The sequence below is a fragment of the Lissotriton vulgaris genome, chromosome 6 (assembly GCF_964263255.1).
Source record: "Lissotriton vulgaris chromosome 6, aLisVul1.2, whole genome shotgun sequence".
Classification (NCBI taxonomy): Eukaryota; Metazoa; Chordata; class Amphibia; order Caudata; family Salamandridae; genus Lissotriton; species Lissotriton vulgaris.
Window position 1 is genome coordinate 67,128,611 of NC_141694.1, and position 18,375 is coordinate 67,146,985.

The 18,375-nt window shown below is 43.6% G+C and overlaps 1 protein-coding gene across 1 annotated transcript in view; it reads right to left on the reverse strand.

Moving 5' to 3' along the window:
- The window catches only part of LOC147706795 (calpain-1 catalytic subunit-like), a 590,138-nt gene that overhangs the window by 451,647 nt on the left and 120,116 nt on the right, over positions 1-18,375 (reverse strand). Inside the window, exon 2 of the mRNA XM_086925927.1 lies at positions 12,092-12,161. Within this exon, the coding sequence (XP_086782053.1) occupies positions 12,092-12,161 (70 nt within the window). The remainder of the gene's footprint in view (positions 1-12,091; positions 12,162-18,375) is intronic.

An 18,375-nucleotide genomic window follows, 5' to 3' on the forward strand; every position in this document is an offset into this window, starting at 1 on the left:
TTCTTCAACTGCCCCCAAACTGCAGTGAATTCAGCTCTATAATCCTCGAGCTCAGGTACTGTCCAAAGCCTTCTCCAATACAGGAGAGATCGAGCAGCTAGCAGTTCTGAGATGGACTCTTAACCTAGATCTAGTCTCAGGGGTGTGAGCGGGGTGCTCTGGGGGAGGCCTACCAAATTCCTCATAAAGGCCTGCTCCACCTTAAGAAGGCTTGGTGTACTCTTATGGCCCCAGAGTTCTGCACCGTACATCACAGCTGGTCTAGCTTGTGCCCCATAAATCTCAAGGGCTGGGGCAACTGGCTTAAACAGGGTTGTTCTCTGGAACTTGCCAATGCCCCCTACGATCTGCGACAACCTCAGAGCAGATTTGGATACCTGTGGGCCCCAACTGAAATCTTCAGTCAGGGTGACGCCCAGGTATACAAAGGTTCTCACCCTTTCCAGCGGGACACCATTTAATACAGGGTTAGGGCGAGTGTGCTTTGGGAATGAAAGATCATAAACTTCGTCTTTGCTAAATTTATCTCCAATCCCCTCAAAGCACAGAATGATACAAAACCGTCCAGAACCCTCTGGATACCTGATGATGTTCGAGACAACAACAAGGTGTCGTCTGCGAACATCAGAGCAGGCACCCGACCAGTGGCCAACCATGGAGCATCACTGTCCCTGACATTGTCCAGTTCACCCACCAGGCCATTTATATAAAGACTAAAAAGTGTGGGAGCCAGGTCGCAGCCCTGGTGTACGCCTCTGGTCATGGGAAAGCGAGCTGATAATTCCCCGCATCTCACCTGGGCGTAGTTCCCTGCATGGAAACGCTTCAGGACGTCTAGTAGATAGGGCGGGAGGTCTAGTTCTTTCAGGACCCTCCATAGACTCTCCCTGGGGACAAGGTCGAAAGCGGCCCACAGGTCTACGAAGACAAAGTAGAGGCTGCCACACTCTACTCTTGCTGTCTTCCAAAAAAGGACCTGCAGCCTAAAAATTTGGTGCAGGGTCGAGATTCCCGCTCTAAAGCCGGCCTGAAGGGTAGTCAATACTTTATGCTCCTCCATCCACCCCAGCAGTCTATCCAGGAGGACTCGGCCCATTATCTTCTGCAAAGTATCCAAGAGACTAATCGGCCGATAATTTGATGGCACTAAAGGGCAGCCCTTCTTGAAGATTGGGACAATCTCGGCCCCTGCCCAGGTGTCCGGTAACTTAGCTCCCCAAAGGACCGTATTAAATAAAACAGCCAAGTACGGCGCCCAGATTTTTGGCTGGGAGCGGAAAAGATCTCCAGGTAATCTATCAAGGCCTGGGGCTTTGTTAAATAGCTGCCTGATGATCGCTGATTCCACCTCTTTAACTGAGATACTCTCAATGTCTCCAGGGCCCACCCTCGCCCTGGCATCCCGCTGACCTATCGGATAGCCCAAGTCCAAGGCCCCCCGCAGTCGATACTCGTGTGGGAGGTCTGGGGCTCGGGCATCCGGAGGGCATCATCTGGCACCAATATCTCTGCCCCATTTAAATGTTCACTAGTCTCGGTCTCAGGGATAGTGTAAAGCGCAGCAAAGTGCACCTCCCAAACTGACGGAGCAATGTTTGGTAGGAGAGCCTCCCCTCCATCTTTCACACCAGAATTAACTATTGCCCAGAATAATTTGGCATCTTTTGCCAGGAGGGCACCTCTCAGTTCTTCCCACCTTGCTTCTTCCCACTCCCTCTTACCCCTAGTGAGCTCCTTTTTATACAGCAGTCTGGTTGCCCTAATAATTCACTCTGTCATTAGATTTGATTGCCGCAAGTAGCTCCTTTTTTAGTTTTTTGCATGCATCATCAAACCAGGGGTGGGATTTTGGGACACGCCTTTTAGTTCCACTTACAGGGTAGAACACGTCCCCCAATGCCGTAACTAGCTGCCTATGTGTCTCCACTGCCTGATACCTGCAGGATGGGTCACCCATCTGGGTTATAAGTGGGATTGCAAGTTGGTAAATTTTTGCTAGCCGGGATGGTGAATCTGCTAGGTGAGGCCATTTAACCCTCCTTCTATTAGCCAACATGAGGGGAGGCATCATCGCCGCGGGTTTGGTTTCAGGATTAGTTAAACCAAAGGACCCCGGCTAGAAGAGTTAAAACCAGGGCATTATGGTCGCTATCATGTCTTTTTAGGACCCTGAATTCTTTTAGCTTGTCCCAATTTTTAGCATCCACCATAAGGTAGTCAATGATGGATGTTTGACCTACTCGGTTGAACGTGGCTATGGCTGGGCAATCAGGATCCAATCTCCCATTGCACGTCCGCAAGGATGTTTCAAGGGAGAAGGATTTTATTTGAAGAGCTAAAGGAGTCCATGCCCTGACCGGAGTAATATTGGGCTCTGGAATATGCCAAAGTGCGTCAACTTTGTCTTGCTCACCCAGCTCCAGGCTACCCAGTGGCTCGAATTGACAATTAAAGTCTCCCCAGAATTATTGACATAGAGGGGTCTAACCCCTGGATAAAGGAATTCAGTGCTTTAATTGTTTCTGATTCTTGCCCATTCCTGGATGGCTCGAATAAATATTTATTATTGCTACTTTGGGTTTGCTTGCAGGTTTTAATAAGACACACTGTATATCCAAGGAGTTTGTTTGTATTTGGGTCGCCTGGATACCCAGGTGGGTACCTATCCAAATTGATAACCCACCCGATGGACGGCCTCTACCTGTAGACACTGCCAAGATGTCAAATGTTGCGAAAATCGAGCTGGTGCTCTCTTCCAGTGCCCAGGTCTCTTGCATAAGGCATATATCATGTGTTGCCATAAAGGCGGCCCACTCTGGAGTTAGTAGCTTATTTTTTTAACCCGGCTATATTCCATGAGATCAACTTTAGACATCCTTCTTGTCATTTTTCGGAGCCCTCTCCTTCCCCATTCCCGCTACCTCTAGTCCCCAACCTCTCTGGAAAATCACTTGTTAAGTCCTCCCTATCGGTAGATAGTGAAACATTTTCCTCTATTACCCCAGCCCTTCTAGGAATTTCATTAGTAACTTGTGGTAGAGGATTTCCCCTTAAACTGAGTCAATCCACCTCTTCCAGTACACTAAACCTATTCCAGTGTGGTTGCAATGGGAATAGGGGACCGTATGGAGACATACCCTCCCTCAATACCCCTCCATACGGCATTCTCTGTGGTGGAGGATTACATCCCCAGTTATAATGTACCCCTCTATGACGGGAAGGCTCCAGACTAGGGGTGGGGTAAAAGTATGAGAGGTGCAGTGGGCATATATGTGAATTTGGTCTAGTGAATGGGGCATTACAGATATACTCTACGGCTGATACATCCCTGAAGTTCAAGATTATGACATCCCCTGCTATAGTTTGTGGGCCCCTCCCAATCCATGCTACCCTTCTGGCCGACATGATTTCACCTGAAACATTCAGTGGCAAGGGTCTATTAATTGTAAGCCATTGGATACATTTGTTTTTTAACTCTGTCTCCCTTTCTCTTTTCCCTTTGCTTAGGGGTGGTACTCCTGCAAGTGTGACCACATATGGTTGGGCTTCAGGGGGTAAGTGAATCGATGGTAACTGGTTTGGAATAACTCTTGGTGTTGCATTTCTATCTAGTGTTTCACTAATTCTGCTCCCCGTTTCGCCCTTTTTTGTCTTTGCTGTGGCTTTATCTCCATCATTTACCAAATTTCCCGCTATTTGATGGGCTTGGCTCTGAGAGTTAGAACTGGTCATAGCCTGTGGTGTAGCGTGTGTCGCCTTTTGAGCAGTTGGTTTGGCTCCTGCATTGGAGGTCTGTGCTAAAGGGATTTTATTTTCGGATACTCTAGCACTATGGTTGTTTTGAAGTAGAGTATCACTAGCAGGAGGTATCGGATTTCTCGACTGTTTGGCAGTCTCTATTGTTCTTGCCCCCTTGGAATTTATAGTAGAAATGAGTTTGTCAAGTTTTGACACTAAGGGTTTAAGTTGGATAGCTATGGCCCGCTCCAGGGATGCTTGTAAATCAGCAACCATATTGGTGACCCAGCACGGTACTCCTAGTGTTGGACATGATGGATTAGTGGTCGGGGTCACCAAATCATGGTTAGCTGGTTTATTATTACTAGTATTTTTAGAACTAATATCTTTCTTCTTCCTGGAGCATGTTTTTCGTGCCTCAGGACTTTTCTCCAAAGAGGGGGAGGTTAGAATAATTGGGGGATCCTGAACAGCGATAAAAGTCTCCACAGGCAACTGGCTACAGGGTAAATCTACGTATGACGATGACAAGTAGGAACTAGCTTCTAATATATCAGTCACAATAATTGAAATGTCCCCTTCTTGCTTTGGAATACATAGTGTTGGTGTAATAGATAGCCTCCTCTCCGTATTCTCGATGGCATTTGCTACAACACCAATAGTTTGTTGCAGCATCTTGTCAATAGCAGTCAGAGTGGGTAGGGGCTGTGATTCTGCGGCATGCTGTCTGGTATGTGGACGTGTAACTGGTATCTTAGCTTTTTTTTCCCCCCGATTATTCATTTTGCAGATAAAGGTATTAGATGTGGAGATGAGTAATGGGGTACACCAGAGTCCTGTGTACAGACAGTGAGTAGTTCCCCCTCGCATTGGCCCAATGCTTTATTTTAACAATAGCAAAAGTTTGACCAAGGGATGTGTATCCAGAAGACCACAGTACCTTTCTGGATGATGCCTTGCCAGTTTCACTTCTTCGAGGGATGAAAGGGGGGTGGCCAGTCCCGTCCAACTCCGTCCACGGACGGCCACAGACGGCCCGCCCTTTGCCCGGGCTTAGCCCCGGGTGCTCGCGCGCACGTCCCGCGCCACGGGAGAGAGAGCTACACTTATAGACGATTGACGGCCAGGGGGCGGGTCTAGCAGGGGGCGCAGACCGGGTCTCACAGGCCGCACAGGGACTCCTGGACTATCGAGTCTCTGCAGCACTCCTCCCCTGCGAACAGCTGGCAATCACCAAACACCACCCAGTGTCTTTGCAGACAGTCCCTGCGCCACGAGGACGAGGCGCTACATTTGAGGAAAGCTCCAGCACCCGTAGGACGAAGACTCAGGAGCAGGGTCAACAGGGAGGCTCCTCTCTCAGGTCCGATTCAACAACACTCCCGGCAAACACCGCAGTTGTAGGTCCTTTAGTTGATTAATTTACCGGCCAGGGGGCGGGTCTAGCAGGGGGCGCAGGCCGGGTCTCACAGGCCGCGCAGGGACTCCTGGACTATCGAGTCCCTGCAGCGCTCCTCCCCTGCGAACAGCTGGCAATCACCAAACACCACCCGGTGTCTTTGCAGACAGTCCCTGCGCCACGAGGACGAGTCGCTACTTTTGAGGAAAGCTCCAGCACCCGTAGGATGAAGACTCAGGAGCAGGGTCAACAGGTAGGCTCCTCTCTCAGGTCCATTTCAACAACAAATGTTATCACTCCGCGTACTTCCTCCCATACTAGTTGCATGCCCGTGGTCTGGCCTCTCCAATCATGTACAACGGTTTGGCACCCTAGCGAATGTCTGTAGAGCGCTGTAGAAAAATAAATAATGTCCGGGGTTGTCAGAAAAGAAGAGTAACTTGTTTTCACCGCTGCTTCCAGGACTTCTTGCCCAATGCTCTCTCCAGGTTGAAAAAGAACTTGAATCCTCACTCAAATATGATTTTAATGAGTGTCCCACTAGTCCAATCAGGGTTCCCCCATAGTGGTTGTACCCAAAAAAGACAGTGAAGGAGCTGTACGCATCTGTGTGGATATGCGTCAAGCGAACAAAGCAACTGAAAGAGAACAGTATCCAGATCTGCACATTGCCGACATGATAACACAATTGAATGATGCAAAGGAATTCTCTCGCCTTGATTTGAATAAAGAATATAATCAGCAGGAACTCAAAGAGAATTGCAGGTACATTGCAACCTTTTATATACATATTGGTTTGTTCCATTATAAAAGTTTAGTTGTATCATCAGCTACAGAGCTGTTTCAAGATGTCATTCTATGTATCATACGGCCTGTCATGTATGCTTTCAATTATATTGATGACATATTGATTTTCTGAGCAGCACAAAAGAAACACGATAAAGCTCTCACACAAGTGTGTTGTTTGCTCGGTGATGCAGGTTTAATTTTGAATGCTGAGAAATGTTAGTTTCATAAGATAGAGGTAAAGTTCTTTGGCCATATCTTTTCCAATGGGTGTATGACACCCGATCCAGCTAAAGTGCAGACGTTGTCAACTGCCAGTCCCCCATAAGATGTTTCCATGTTACATTCCTCCTTTGGCATGGCCAGCTACTGTTCAAGATATATACAAGACTTTGCCCCTGTAAGTGTGTCATTATGAAACCTGACGAAAAATAATGTTTCATTTCATTGGTCACATGAATGCAAGCAAAGCTTAAAGAAAATCAAACAAGCTATTGAGAACACTACTGAAATGACATCCTTTAATCAAAAGTTTCATACCAAGGTTGTTGTTGATGCCTGAACCATCAAGTTAGGAGCAATCCTTGCACATCATAGAGGACACCAAAATGCTCGACAACATATGGTGGCATATGCAAGCAGAAGTTTGGCCCAAACTGAACGTGCTTATTTACAACCTGAGAAAGAAAGTTTAGCAGTGGTGTGGGCTTGTGAATATTTCCATGTGTTTTTATATGGAAAGCCTTTCACACTTGTGACAGATCGTCAACCATCTTTTTGGCAATCCAAAGCAAAGATGCCTCCGCACATTAAACATTGAGGTCTACGATTATAAGAATACAACTAGACAATCATGCAGCGTTCAGGGAAAGCTCAAACCCCTGTCCACTACTTCTCACAAGTGCCTCTGCAGTGCCATGGTACTTCTTCCAAGACGGCTAAAGCCTAAATAAATTAATTTGTGAAATCAAGCACATCAGCTGCCATTTTAATTGAACAAATTGTTACTGCCATGAACCAAGATAGTGACATGTTAAAACTCAAAGACATTATTAGGCATCAGTCTTGGAACCAGCACACTCAACCTCTTACCAGTGACATTGAGTACCAGAAGTTCAAAAATGTCAAAGAAGAACTGTCAGCTGCTTAGGAATGCATTATCCTGAGATGTTCGAGAATTGGTATTCCGGAGAGTCTGCAATAAAAGATAACTGAGGTAGCCTGTAGGAAGCTGGCTATCTATATAGTGTACTAAAAAGAAGTACACTGAGGAGGATCTCCACATGGAAGGGAAGAAAAGGGGGAGAATGCCACAGCTATGACACAACTTTGGGAAACACCAAATGCGGCTGACCACGGTTCAGCACCTCAGTTTCAAAGTAAGTAGGTTAGTAAATTGTCTATGCAACCACATCCGGAGTTCGCGCACTTTCACTCCACTGAGAGGCAGATAAATCAGTTCATAAGGAGAAGCATGGTGCACCAAAATGAAGTCAGTGAGCTTCCAATGTATTCCAAAAATATATCCTTTATTATTATTTCATTTTAAAATTCAGACATCAGCGCCTTGGCTGATGTCCAAATTTTGAAAAGGAAAAAATAATAAAGGATATAGTTTTGGAATACATTGGAAGCTGACTGACTTCATTCTGGTGCACCATCCTTCTCCTTATGAGCTATGACACAACTATACAAGATAGTCTCGTGGAATGTCAGGGTAATGGGTACTTACGTGAAGAGGTATAAAATACACTTGAACCTGAAATGTATGAGAGTGAGTATAGCATGTATTCAGGAAACACACCTCACAGAGGAAGAAGCTCAGAAGTTACAGAAACAATGGAGGGGTCAGCAATACTCATCCACATATTCCTCATGCACATGGAGTGGCAATATGGGTAGCTCCTGGGACCCTGTTTGGCCTTGTGTACTCAGAGGTAGATACACAAGGAATATATATACTGGTGCAGGGGGTGCTAGATGGTACAGACATGACCATTCTTAATGGGTACACGCCAAATGTGGACAACAGGGAGTTTTTTCCTAAACTGCAACATATGATCACAGATAACATGATAGAAAGGCTGCTCTGGGTGGGGGACTTTAATTGTGTACTCGATGCCAGTGTGGATATATCACCCCCGAGTGCTAGGAATAAACCAGGCATGGTAAACACAGATGTAAAGAACTCAGGAGGGAACAATACCCAACTCGACGGGAATACTCATGGTACTCGGCGACACACAAGACATATTGCAGATTGTACAGAGCGCTCTGTACGGAACACATGCAAGCGGAAAACACACAAAGTGGGATGTTTGGGCAGGTACTTATCTGATCACTCCCGCTACTGCTGAAGTGGGAGGGGGCAGTAGCAGGACAGGGAAGTAGAAATGTGAAAAGGCACCCGGATATGCTAATGGATGCACCCTTCAGTCAGGAAATAGCGGATAAAATTACTGAATATATCGAAGAGAATTGGGGTACAGCTGTCAGCTAAGGCATGGAATGGGAAGCACTGAAAGCGGTGGTATGCGGAGAATGTATGGGTGAGATATGTGGAATAAGAAGGCAGTTACAGGCGAAATTGAGGAGTGGGGAAATAGAACTGACAAGGGTGCAGCAGAGGAAAAGTTTGGAACGGGACAATGAGGACAATGGGGACATGGAACTCAGGGTGGTGAGACAGTTGGAAGAAACGTGGGGTAGGCTAGATAACTTCATACGTAGAGACTACAGGCAGCAACTGCACAGAGAAAGGGGTAAGCCTAGCAGAATGCATGCGTGGCTTCTCAAAAGAGAAACGGACAGAGAACCTAGAGTAAGGCTGAGGAGGCAGAATGGATCAATAGCCACTAGAAAACAAAAAACTGTTGCTCCCTTCGATGCTGATCCCTTTCATGTTATTACCAGCAAAGGACACAAAGTGACTGCCCAACGTCCTGGGTAGTCCATACGTGAGATTGCTTGCATTTCTGACATGTGGCTCATTGCCCGTCAGGCACTGTTGTAAAATGTAGAGACTTGATCTGAAAGGACAAGTGAAAACTTCGACTGCTGTTCCTGCACTGCAAAAACGTAGATCATAGACACGTCAACTGCCTAGCCCCAATTTCTGAAGACAAAGTCGGGACATGTGATCAAAGCACCAAGATGTCCCAAAGAATAGTTATGATTTTGTATATATTTTTGTGTATATTACAGAGGGGGAGATGTAGTGTTGTGTGAGTTAGCAATGATGGACGTGGAAGTACCAAACGCCCAGGACACTGCTAATGGCCCTTACAAATAATTTCTTCCTCTATGAGACCACTCTCTACTTACAGAAACATGGGACCAGCATGGGGAGCACTTTTGCTCCCAGCCTGACTGGTCTCTGGTCACCATCTGGAGCAAAAGAAAATTCTACACCCAGACAACCCTTTCAGAAATAACATCATCACCTGGAAGCGCTACATAGACGATGTGCTGGTCATCTTCATCTGGGAGGGGAACACTGAATCCATTAAACAATTCATGGCATGGATCAATCAACAAAACCCCTACCTAAAATTCACAACCGTTTCATCCCGTGAGCGTTTGGTGTTTTTAGACCTCAACATTTACCCGGAAGCGGAGGCACTAAAGACAACCACACATTTCAAACAAAAATCAAAGAACTGCCTGTTGAGATATGACAGCTTCCATCCACACCATTTACGAGACAACCTTCCATATTGACAGTTCCTCCGTCTCAGGGGGAACTGCACCGACCTCACTGATTACAAAGAACAGGCCACTGATCTCAAAACTAAACTCTGCCGTCAAAAATACCCGACACCTGACGTGGACAGGGCCATGAAAAGGGCACGTAATAACCACAGGGAGTCTTTGCTGGAAGAAAGGGCTCCGAAGGAGCAGGACTCAAGACCCATATGTGTGACTACGTTCAACACCCATTCAGATGTGATTTCTAAAATTGTGAACAGACACTGGAGAACCCTCACCTGTGGCAACCTCAATTCAGAGAAACTGCTGTTTGCCCACAAAAGAGGCAAGAATCTTAAGGATATGCTGGTTCACACGTGCCCTCACACGTGCCAAACCCCCTGCACCAACCCTTCTCAAAACCCTGTACAGGGCCATCACCCATTTGGCAACTGTAGCACATGCCACCTCACCAAGAAAAGCAGATGGGTGGAATTTAGGAATGGTAACAGATGGGAACAGAGGAAGTTCACCAATTGTAATAGCTGCAATGTCATATACATGATTACGTGCCCATGTGGGCTTGAATATATAGGTATTACGTCAAGACTGGTCAAGACCAAGATAGGTGAACATAAAAGTAACATCCGGTGTAAATAAAGTACCACAAAGATGGCCTCCCATTTCCTAAACAAAGCACACACAGTGAATGACCTACACTGGCGGGTCATAGAGCAACTACACTCAGAGATGAGTTTGCTAGAGAAGGAAAAACGCTGGGTGTTCCGTCTCGGAACCAACGTGATAGGACTCAATGACAATATCCCTTGGAATCAATTCACTTGATTCGGCTGATGACAATGAGAACGGGGAGAAAATCCCCTTTGAACCCTTCTCTCTCTCTTTTCTTATAATGGCCAGAAATATGAAACTCAATAACTAACCAACTTAGACCTACCAATTTCTTTGAATACAATAATCTATGTATGACAAGTGAGGTCATGGTGGTGTATCTACCACTTTTATTCGTATCCCTCATGACAAATCTGTCATCCCCCCTTTATTATTATTTTTTTATTATTAGTATCGTAGTTTTGCAATAGGGTCATACCCCTGTGTTTTTTTATCCAGATATCATTATGATTTCTCCCATTTTTATTGTAATAAATTAACATCTATATTGCCTCTAATCATCTCCTTGACAAGTGAAGTATTTGGCAAATAAACAATATACTAGTCAGAGGCTCCCTTGCTCCCGTGTAGCCCTCTTTGTCACAGCCAGTGCGCAACTGCACAGAGAAGGGGATAAGCCTAGCAGAATGCGTGCGTGGCTTCTCAAAAGAGAAGCGTCCAGAGAACCTAGAGTAAGGCTGAGGAGGAAGGATGGATCAATAGCCACTGGAAAGCAAAATTTACTCCCTTCGATGCTGGTCCCTTTCATTTATTACCAGCGAAGGACACACAGTGACTGCCCAGCGTCCTGGGTAGTCCATACGTGAGATTGCTTGCACTTCTGACATGTGGCTCATCGTCCGTCAGGCACTGATGTAAAATTTAGAGACTGGATCTGAAAGGACAAGTGAAAACTTCGACTGCTGTTCCTGCACTGCAAAACGCAGATCATAGACACGTCAACTGCCTAGCCCCAATTTCTGAAGACAAAGTCGGGACGTGTGATCAAAGCACTACGATGTCCTAATGAATATAAATGATTTTGTATATATTTTTGTGTATATTATTATTAAATATTTGTTAAAAAAATATATTTTTTTAACAGAGGGGGAGATGTAGTGTTGTGTGAGTTAGCAATGACGGAACTCTTATGGCTACTGATGGACTCAGTAGAACTGTGACGTAAGCTTTAGAGCACAGTGAATGCAGGTGTAGAATGTTGAGTTTGTGGTTACACACAGACTAATAAAGACGTATTCTACTAATCTCCATGTGTGGTGTAGTCATTGGTGAGTACCCAGGCTGTGGAGGATGCTACAAATTACAGAGATCATTAGCACTGTTGTTATTTGCCCAATAAAACTGCATAACGATATATGGCCAAAAAATCAAACTTAGAAACAAACCAATAACAAGAAGCATTCGACATTTGCATCAATACTTTCATCATACCAAGAAGTAAACCCCTATATATGATGTTAAAAGGGAAACTACACCTTCCACCATTAAAAACCAATCCCTCAAATGGTAGCTAACATTAGTTGAGTAGACTCGAGCAGACACTTATTCACTGACGTGAATTTGACTTACAACATTCAAACATGTATTGGAAATACTTCATCCACCTCTTTTTCCCAAGCTGAGGTGTCCATCGCCCTCCATAGCCCTCGATCTGATGCTCTTTGACCTGTCTCGAAGTCTGTCAACAGCTCATACTGCCCTCCTATTATACATTATTGTATTTCTCTAAACACACATCCACTTTATGCTTCCACCTTTGTCCCATTTTACATCTATCCGTATACTCACCCAGTTTCCCCTGGCAGATATCTGTCCGCTGCGCTCCACCTACGATAAACTGAGGTTTACTGGCGATTTCCTGTGAAAGGAGAAAAACAGAAGTGTCAATGAGTATCTATCAATGCTCATAATTCAACTTTCAAATGAACACAGCGCACTTCACACATCATCAAATTAGATAAATAGTCAAGATCTCTCACATCAATGTATTGTAAGCAGCAGTCTGTGATAACTCTGGCCTTATTGCACTGTGTGTCCCTACCTGTCCGATGTATGATTAAATAGGATATATTTAAATATTATTCGTATCCTCACTCCCCTCATCCAAGACACGAGGAGACATCTATATTTATATCTGTGCAGAACATGAAAGACAGTGGCGAAGAGGCAGATAGAACTTAAATTTCAACTGCTACTAATAACACTTGATGTTGTTAATCTATACACATGCATTGATCACGAAAAAGGGCTAAGTGCCACAAAGTGGTTCCTGGATAGGAAACAAGAAAAATTTCGGGCACATAGTGAAATGCTTTTGTGTATGATGCGATTTTGTCTGTATAATAACTTTTTCCTTTTCTCTGGCCAGCTGTACAAGCAAATCAGGGGTACTTCAATGGGCTCGTGCTTCTCTCCCAGCTACGCGAATCTTTTCGTGGGCTGGTGGGAGATGCACGAGGCCTGGGGAGGTAATAACGAAATTTTGAATTAGAGAATATTGATGTGGACAAGATACATCGACGATCTCTTTATTGATTGGCGCGGAGATAGAACCTCGGCTGAGGACTATGTTTACGCGCTTAACAATAATGATCTGAACCTAAAATTCACCAGCACAATTAGTGACAATAGCGTATGTTATCTGGATTTAGAAGTATTTGTGGACAACAACAACCTCCACACTAGACACTATAGGAAGCCCACGGCAGGCAATGCCGTGTTACACGCGGCTAGCCATCACCCGAGGAGTCTAATCAGAAACGTACCTTACGGTGAATATCTGCGCCTCAAAAGAGACTGCTCAGCGGAAACAGATTTTAGAAATGCCCAGAAAGATGCTAGCAACAGATTCCAGGCTAGGGGCTACTCAAAGAGCATACTAAATCAGGCAACCGTTAAGGCAGAAACCATCAACAGGAGGGATCTCCTTCTTGGTGAAGGAGGCACAGAATGAGAATGATCAGGGCAGAATGATCACCACATTCAACATCAAATCAGGGGATCTTGTTCAGGCATTTAAGAAAAACTGGCATATATTAAAAACAGATAACATCTTGAAAAAACATATCTCTGATAGACCTATGATTACGTATCGGAGATGCCAGTCATTATCAGATCACCTGATACATAGCCACTTCTCCCCCCAACTGTAACCTCTGCTACCAATAGGATCACAGTCTTCTTCCCGTGCTTGAGCTGCAAAGCTTGCAGGTATAGCAAGAAAGTAAAAGAATACCCAGGAATATCAGGAGAGAATAAACCTAACAGGGTGATCACGAAACATTTAAACTGTAATTCAGAATTTACAGTATATTGTCTGGAGTGCCCATGTAAAAAGCGGTACATAGGCAGTACCATCAAACCCACCAAACTGAGAATCCTGGAGCACATGAGGGCTAACGCGAATAATGATAAGACCTATCCGGTAGCCCGTCATTTTGCTGAATTTCATAAAAGCAACAGGGATTTACTCAGGTATTACTGTATAGACCAAATTACAAAATCAGAACATGGTGGAGACAGGGAAAAATCACTCTGCATCTCAGAGTCAAGATATATTTCGGACCTCAAAACAATGACACCGTGGGGCCTCAATAAAGATGCAGAAATGTGGGTTCACCTATGAAACATGACTGGGAACCACTCTGTGTGCACACACTGTTTAGGTAAAGATATCTTTCTACACTTGCACGATCCCCTGAGAATGCCTTGTAAATGTGTAAATATCTGTATCATATACACTGTGGATTCAAGCCCATACAGGGCTCCATAAAGAAAAGAAATATGCACTGTAAAACTTTGGAGTGGGTATATCCCATCTAAAACTAGGGGATACACCCCTACACAACTAGCGATGGGAATCCAAATGTATATAATCTTGAAATGTATATATATGAATTTACAAAATATTATGAGAGACACAGATATGAATATAGTGTGCATAAGAATAATGTAATGTTTGTTGTGATCAATGATTTTAATTTTGCACTAGAGCACTTTATCTTCGCTGTTTGAACTAATGTACAATCCTTGTAATACTACACTACAAGATAGCCGCCGTTTCCATGGAATTTACCATCTTCTATGTTGATGAAATGAAACAGTGCAGTGGGTTTAAAATGGCGATTGAATGTTTGCACAAACTGACACTGACGAAGCTTACTTGCGAAACGCGTCTGTTGGAGGTGAAGGGGGTTTGGAAAATAAATAAACTTTAAAACATCTTAACATCGGAGTGCTTGCCGTTTTTCTGGACCGAATTGGTTGGATCGTGTGGCTATATATATAAATATATATATATATAAATATATATTTATATATATACTTCTTCAATTAACTGTTTACTTGAAAATACCTCAAGATATATGGATTACTTCTTGCAGCTTTTGATTAAATCACTTAGATCATTTGTTAAAGACAGTGGCAATTTTCTTAGAATTACTGAGGGAATCTTGTGGGAAGATGACTATCTACTTATGGCACTTGATGTATGCAATATATACACTTGCATTCCTCATAATCGCGGCCTACAGGCCTGTTGTTATTTTCTCAGAGGTAGATCACTCTCTTTCTTCCTACAAAATGAAATGATCCTTGACATGATCAGATTTTGGTTTGAGAATTAATATTTTTGTATTTGACAGACAATTTTACCACCAAACCCAGGGCACCGTGATGGGGACCTGTTTTGCCCCCAGTTATGCGTGTCTGTACATGGGCTGGTGGGAGGAACAGGTTGTGTCATCACTTCAATCTTATGAGGACAACGTGGTGCTCTGGGTGCCTTGCGTGGATCAGAACGTCTGGCTCACTCCTTTGTGGAAAAGCTCAACAGAAATAAATTGAATCTTAAATACACTAGCAAAATCAGCAATAGGTCTTTAGAATTTCTAAACCTACAATTGGGGGTTTACAATTCATGTATCTGCACTAAGCTCTTTCGCAAAAGCACTGCTGGCAACAGTGTACTTCATGTGACTAGTGGTCATCCTAAGAGCTTGATAGGCAGTATCCCCTTTGGTGAACTTATCAAAGCTCAGAGAAATTGTAGCAATGATGACGCTTTTGAAGAAGAGAAAACTGTAACGTTTGAAAGATTCCAATATAGGGGGTATGAAGAGCAGAAATTGGCTGTAGCAGCAAGGAAAGCTAAAGGCATTAATAGACCTGAAACATTGGTGGTTAAGCGTAAGATTCCTGTAGATGAGAATGAACAGATCAGGGTTATCACCACCTTCAGTAATCAAGCTGGTAGATCAGCAAAATACTTACCAAACATCGGCCTGCATTTCACACAGAGGAGAGCATTATGAAATATGTATCAACCCAGCCTAGTGTCACTTACACATGTAATTTAAGCTTCAAGGACATGTTTTGCAAAAATATGATTACAAAAACTGAAAGCCAACATGGCGCCATTCACACTCCCAGCTTTGTACCTTACTTCAATTGCAAAGCATGTAGAGCTAGTAAGAAAGTGCAATCCTTTTTGATTACTGAATTTAGGAAACGTTTCACCATTCGCACATGTCTGTCATAGCGAATTTGGCTAGATACCTTTGTCTTTCCGCATACAAATAGCACCGACTCTATTGTGGCATTCCATGTGGGCGAAGGAAGTACCAGCATTTAACCATGCAAATATTTTAGACTGTTTTTAGACTGTTTTAAACTGGATTATATGTCAAAGATACTTTGGCTCAGTTATGTAAAAAACAGTTAGAGTCACTGGGGTTGGCAGATTGTTTTCACAATCCAGCTAATATTGGCAAGATTCCCAAAGCAAAACTGAAAAGAGACCTTCTAACCTGCCTAAACTCATCCAGAGGAAATTCAGAGATAGCAAAAAAGAGAGTGTTAGAACACTTGCTTCTAGTATGCTCTCCGGGCGTTGAGCCTTATCTTTCCTTTTATTTCAGTCCTACTAAATTGTTCTACCTTATTAGGTTCAGATTTGGCATTTTGCATTTTTTGGTTTCTTATCCCCGTAAGGTTTACTGCGATGCCAAACTGGATCTGTGCCCTTGCGATTCTAAGTCCGCTCAGTGCACGCTTCACTTTATTTTCTTTTGTCAACTTTATATCAAACCAAGGAGTGATTTTATCATCCCTCTTCTAAAGTTTTTAAACATTACGAAGTGTCCGGCAGCTGTATATAATCCTCAGCCTTTAAATGATGAATTTACTTGTCTAATGATTTATAGATTTGTATATTTGGCTGTTCGTTTACAAGACATTGTTGGGAAATGATTTTACTTGTTTAAATGAATCATCTCTGGGCACTTAGCACACTGGGACACAGGATTGTTATGAACTCATCTATACCCTTTTCCTGATTTACGCTGTTACTTTGTGTTAATTTATTGATTATTACCTTGATATTCTGATTGTGAATTGTCATTGTTTCAAAATACATTATTAATTGTCTGTATCATTTTTTCACCCATTTAAAATTACATTTGATGGATTCTTTTATGGCTGACAGTCAGCCGAATAAAGTTATTTTGACTGACTGGCTGAAATGTCTGCCATTACTGTTCACTGTGAAAATTTGGAGGGCAGCAGGAAGCATGCTGTCCCCCTAGATTTAGAGAGGAGGTGTCTAGGGGATACCTACTGCGAAGATTAAAAATGCATATTGTTTTTAGCTAATTTTTACGATCTTGTTGTTCTCTCACAGGATTGTGAATAGTAATAAGTAGTAGATGATTTTTCAATACACTCTATTAGTAGGAATGCATATTGTGGTTCTTGTTTTTGAGAGGAAGTGTGTAAGAGATAAGTTCTGTGAATATTAAAAGGTTAATTCTTTTTTTTAAATGTTACAATCCCGCAAGACTCTTGCGGCATCATGAAAAGTAGAAAGGAGCAGGTGATCCTTGAAAACGCTGCAGTATGCACACTTGCTACAGTAGGAAGGAGTATTACTGGAGATGGTGATTATCTGAGTGTACTATTTATGCCCATTGGCTTGGTAAGAGTTGTACATAGAGTAGAGTCTCATCACATGCCCTATTATGCATACCTTTTATTAGAGAGAGGGGTGTTAGCAAGGAGAGCAGTCCCCTCCACTCCAACATCCATTATTTGAGAGAAAGGTCTGAGCGGAGAGAGGCCAGTCTCTCTGAACAGACCCTACTATGCACACCTGTCGTCTGAGAGAGAGGTCTGAAAGGACAGGCCTGTCATTCTCAACACACTACTATGCACACCCGTCATCTTAGAGTGAGGTCTGAAAGTAAAAGTCAGTCCATCCACACAACCAAATACACACACTCGTCACTCAAGAAAGGGGTCTCAGCAGAGAGGCCAGTCTCTCTCCACACCATGCACACCTGTCATCTGAGAGAGAGGTGTGAAAGGAAAGGCCAGTCCATCCAAAAACTCTACTATGCACACCCGTCATCTGAGAGAGCGGTCCCAAGGGAGAGGTCAGTCCTTCCCCATGCCCTACTATGTGATCCTCTCATCTCACAGAGAGGTCTCAAAGAAGAGGTACATTTCTGCCCACACCCTACTACACACACCCACCATTTGAAAGCGAGGTCTCAAAGGAGAGGCCATTTATTTATTTTAACAACGTTATCTCAGGTGCAGTATCTTAGCCAGCATAAGCAGACTTATGATTAGAAATAATAAGGTCAGCATTGTTACAATTCCATAAAATACAAAAGGAGAAATCATATTAAAATGATGGTGAAAACAGGTCTAATAGCGCCTAGTTTTAACACCCTCCCTACATAGGAACTATATTTATAAACTAAAGAAGGTCTCTTAGGCTTGTTTGGGGGACCCCATTACCTCTCCGCTCAGTAAGAGTAAATCACATCAGGATCAGCAAAAGCTCTCTGCATCCTTGGAAACGGAAAATCTTCCAAGTATGTGAAATCATGGCAACTGTGCAATAATAAGGGCGCCCAAATCTCAGTTGGCTCACAGCTGGCAAATTGTTACGTCTAAAAAGCATTACTCGATCATGTCGAACAACAGCTACCATGTTATGATAAACTTGACGGCTTAAGCACTCACTGTGAAGACTAGGGGCACGATGTAAGTCTAGAGATGTGGAAAAT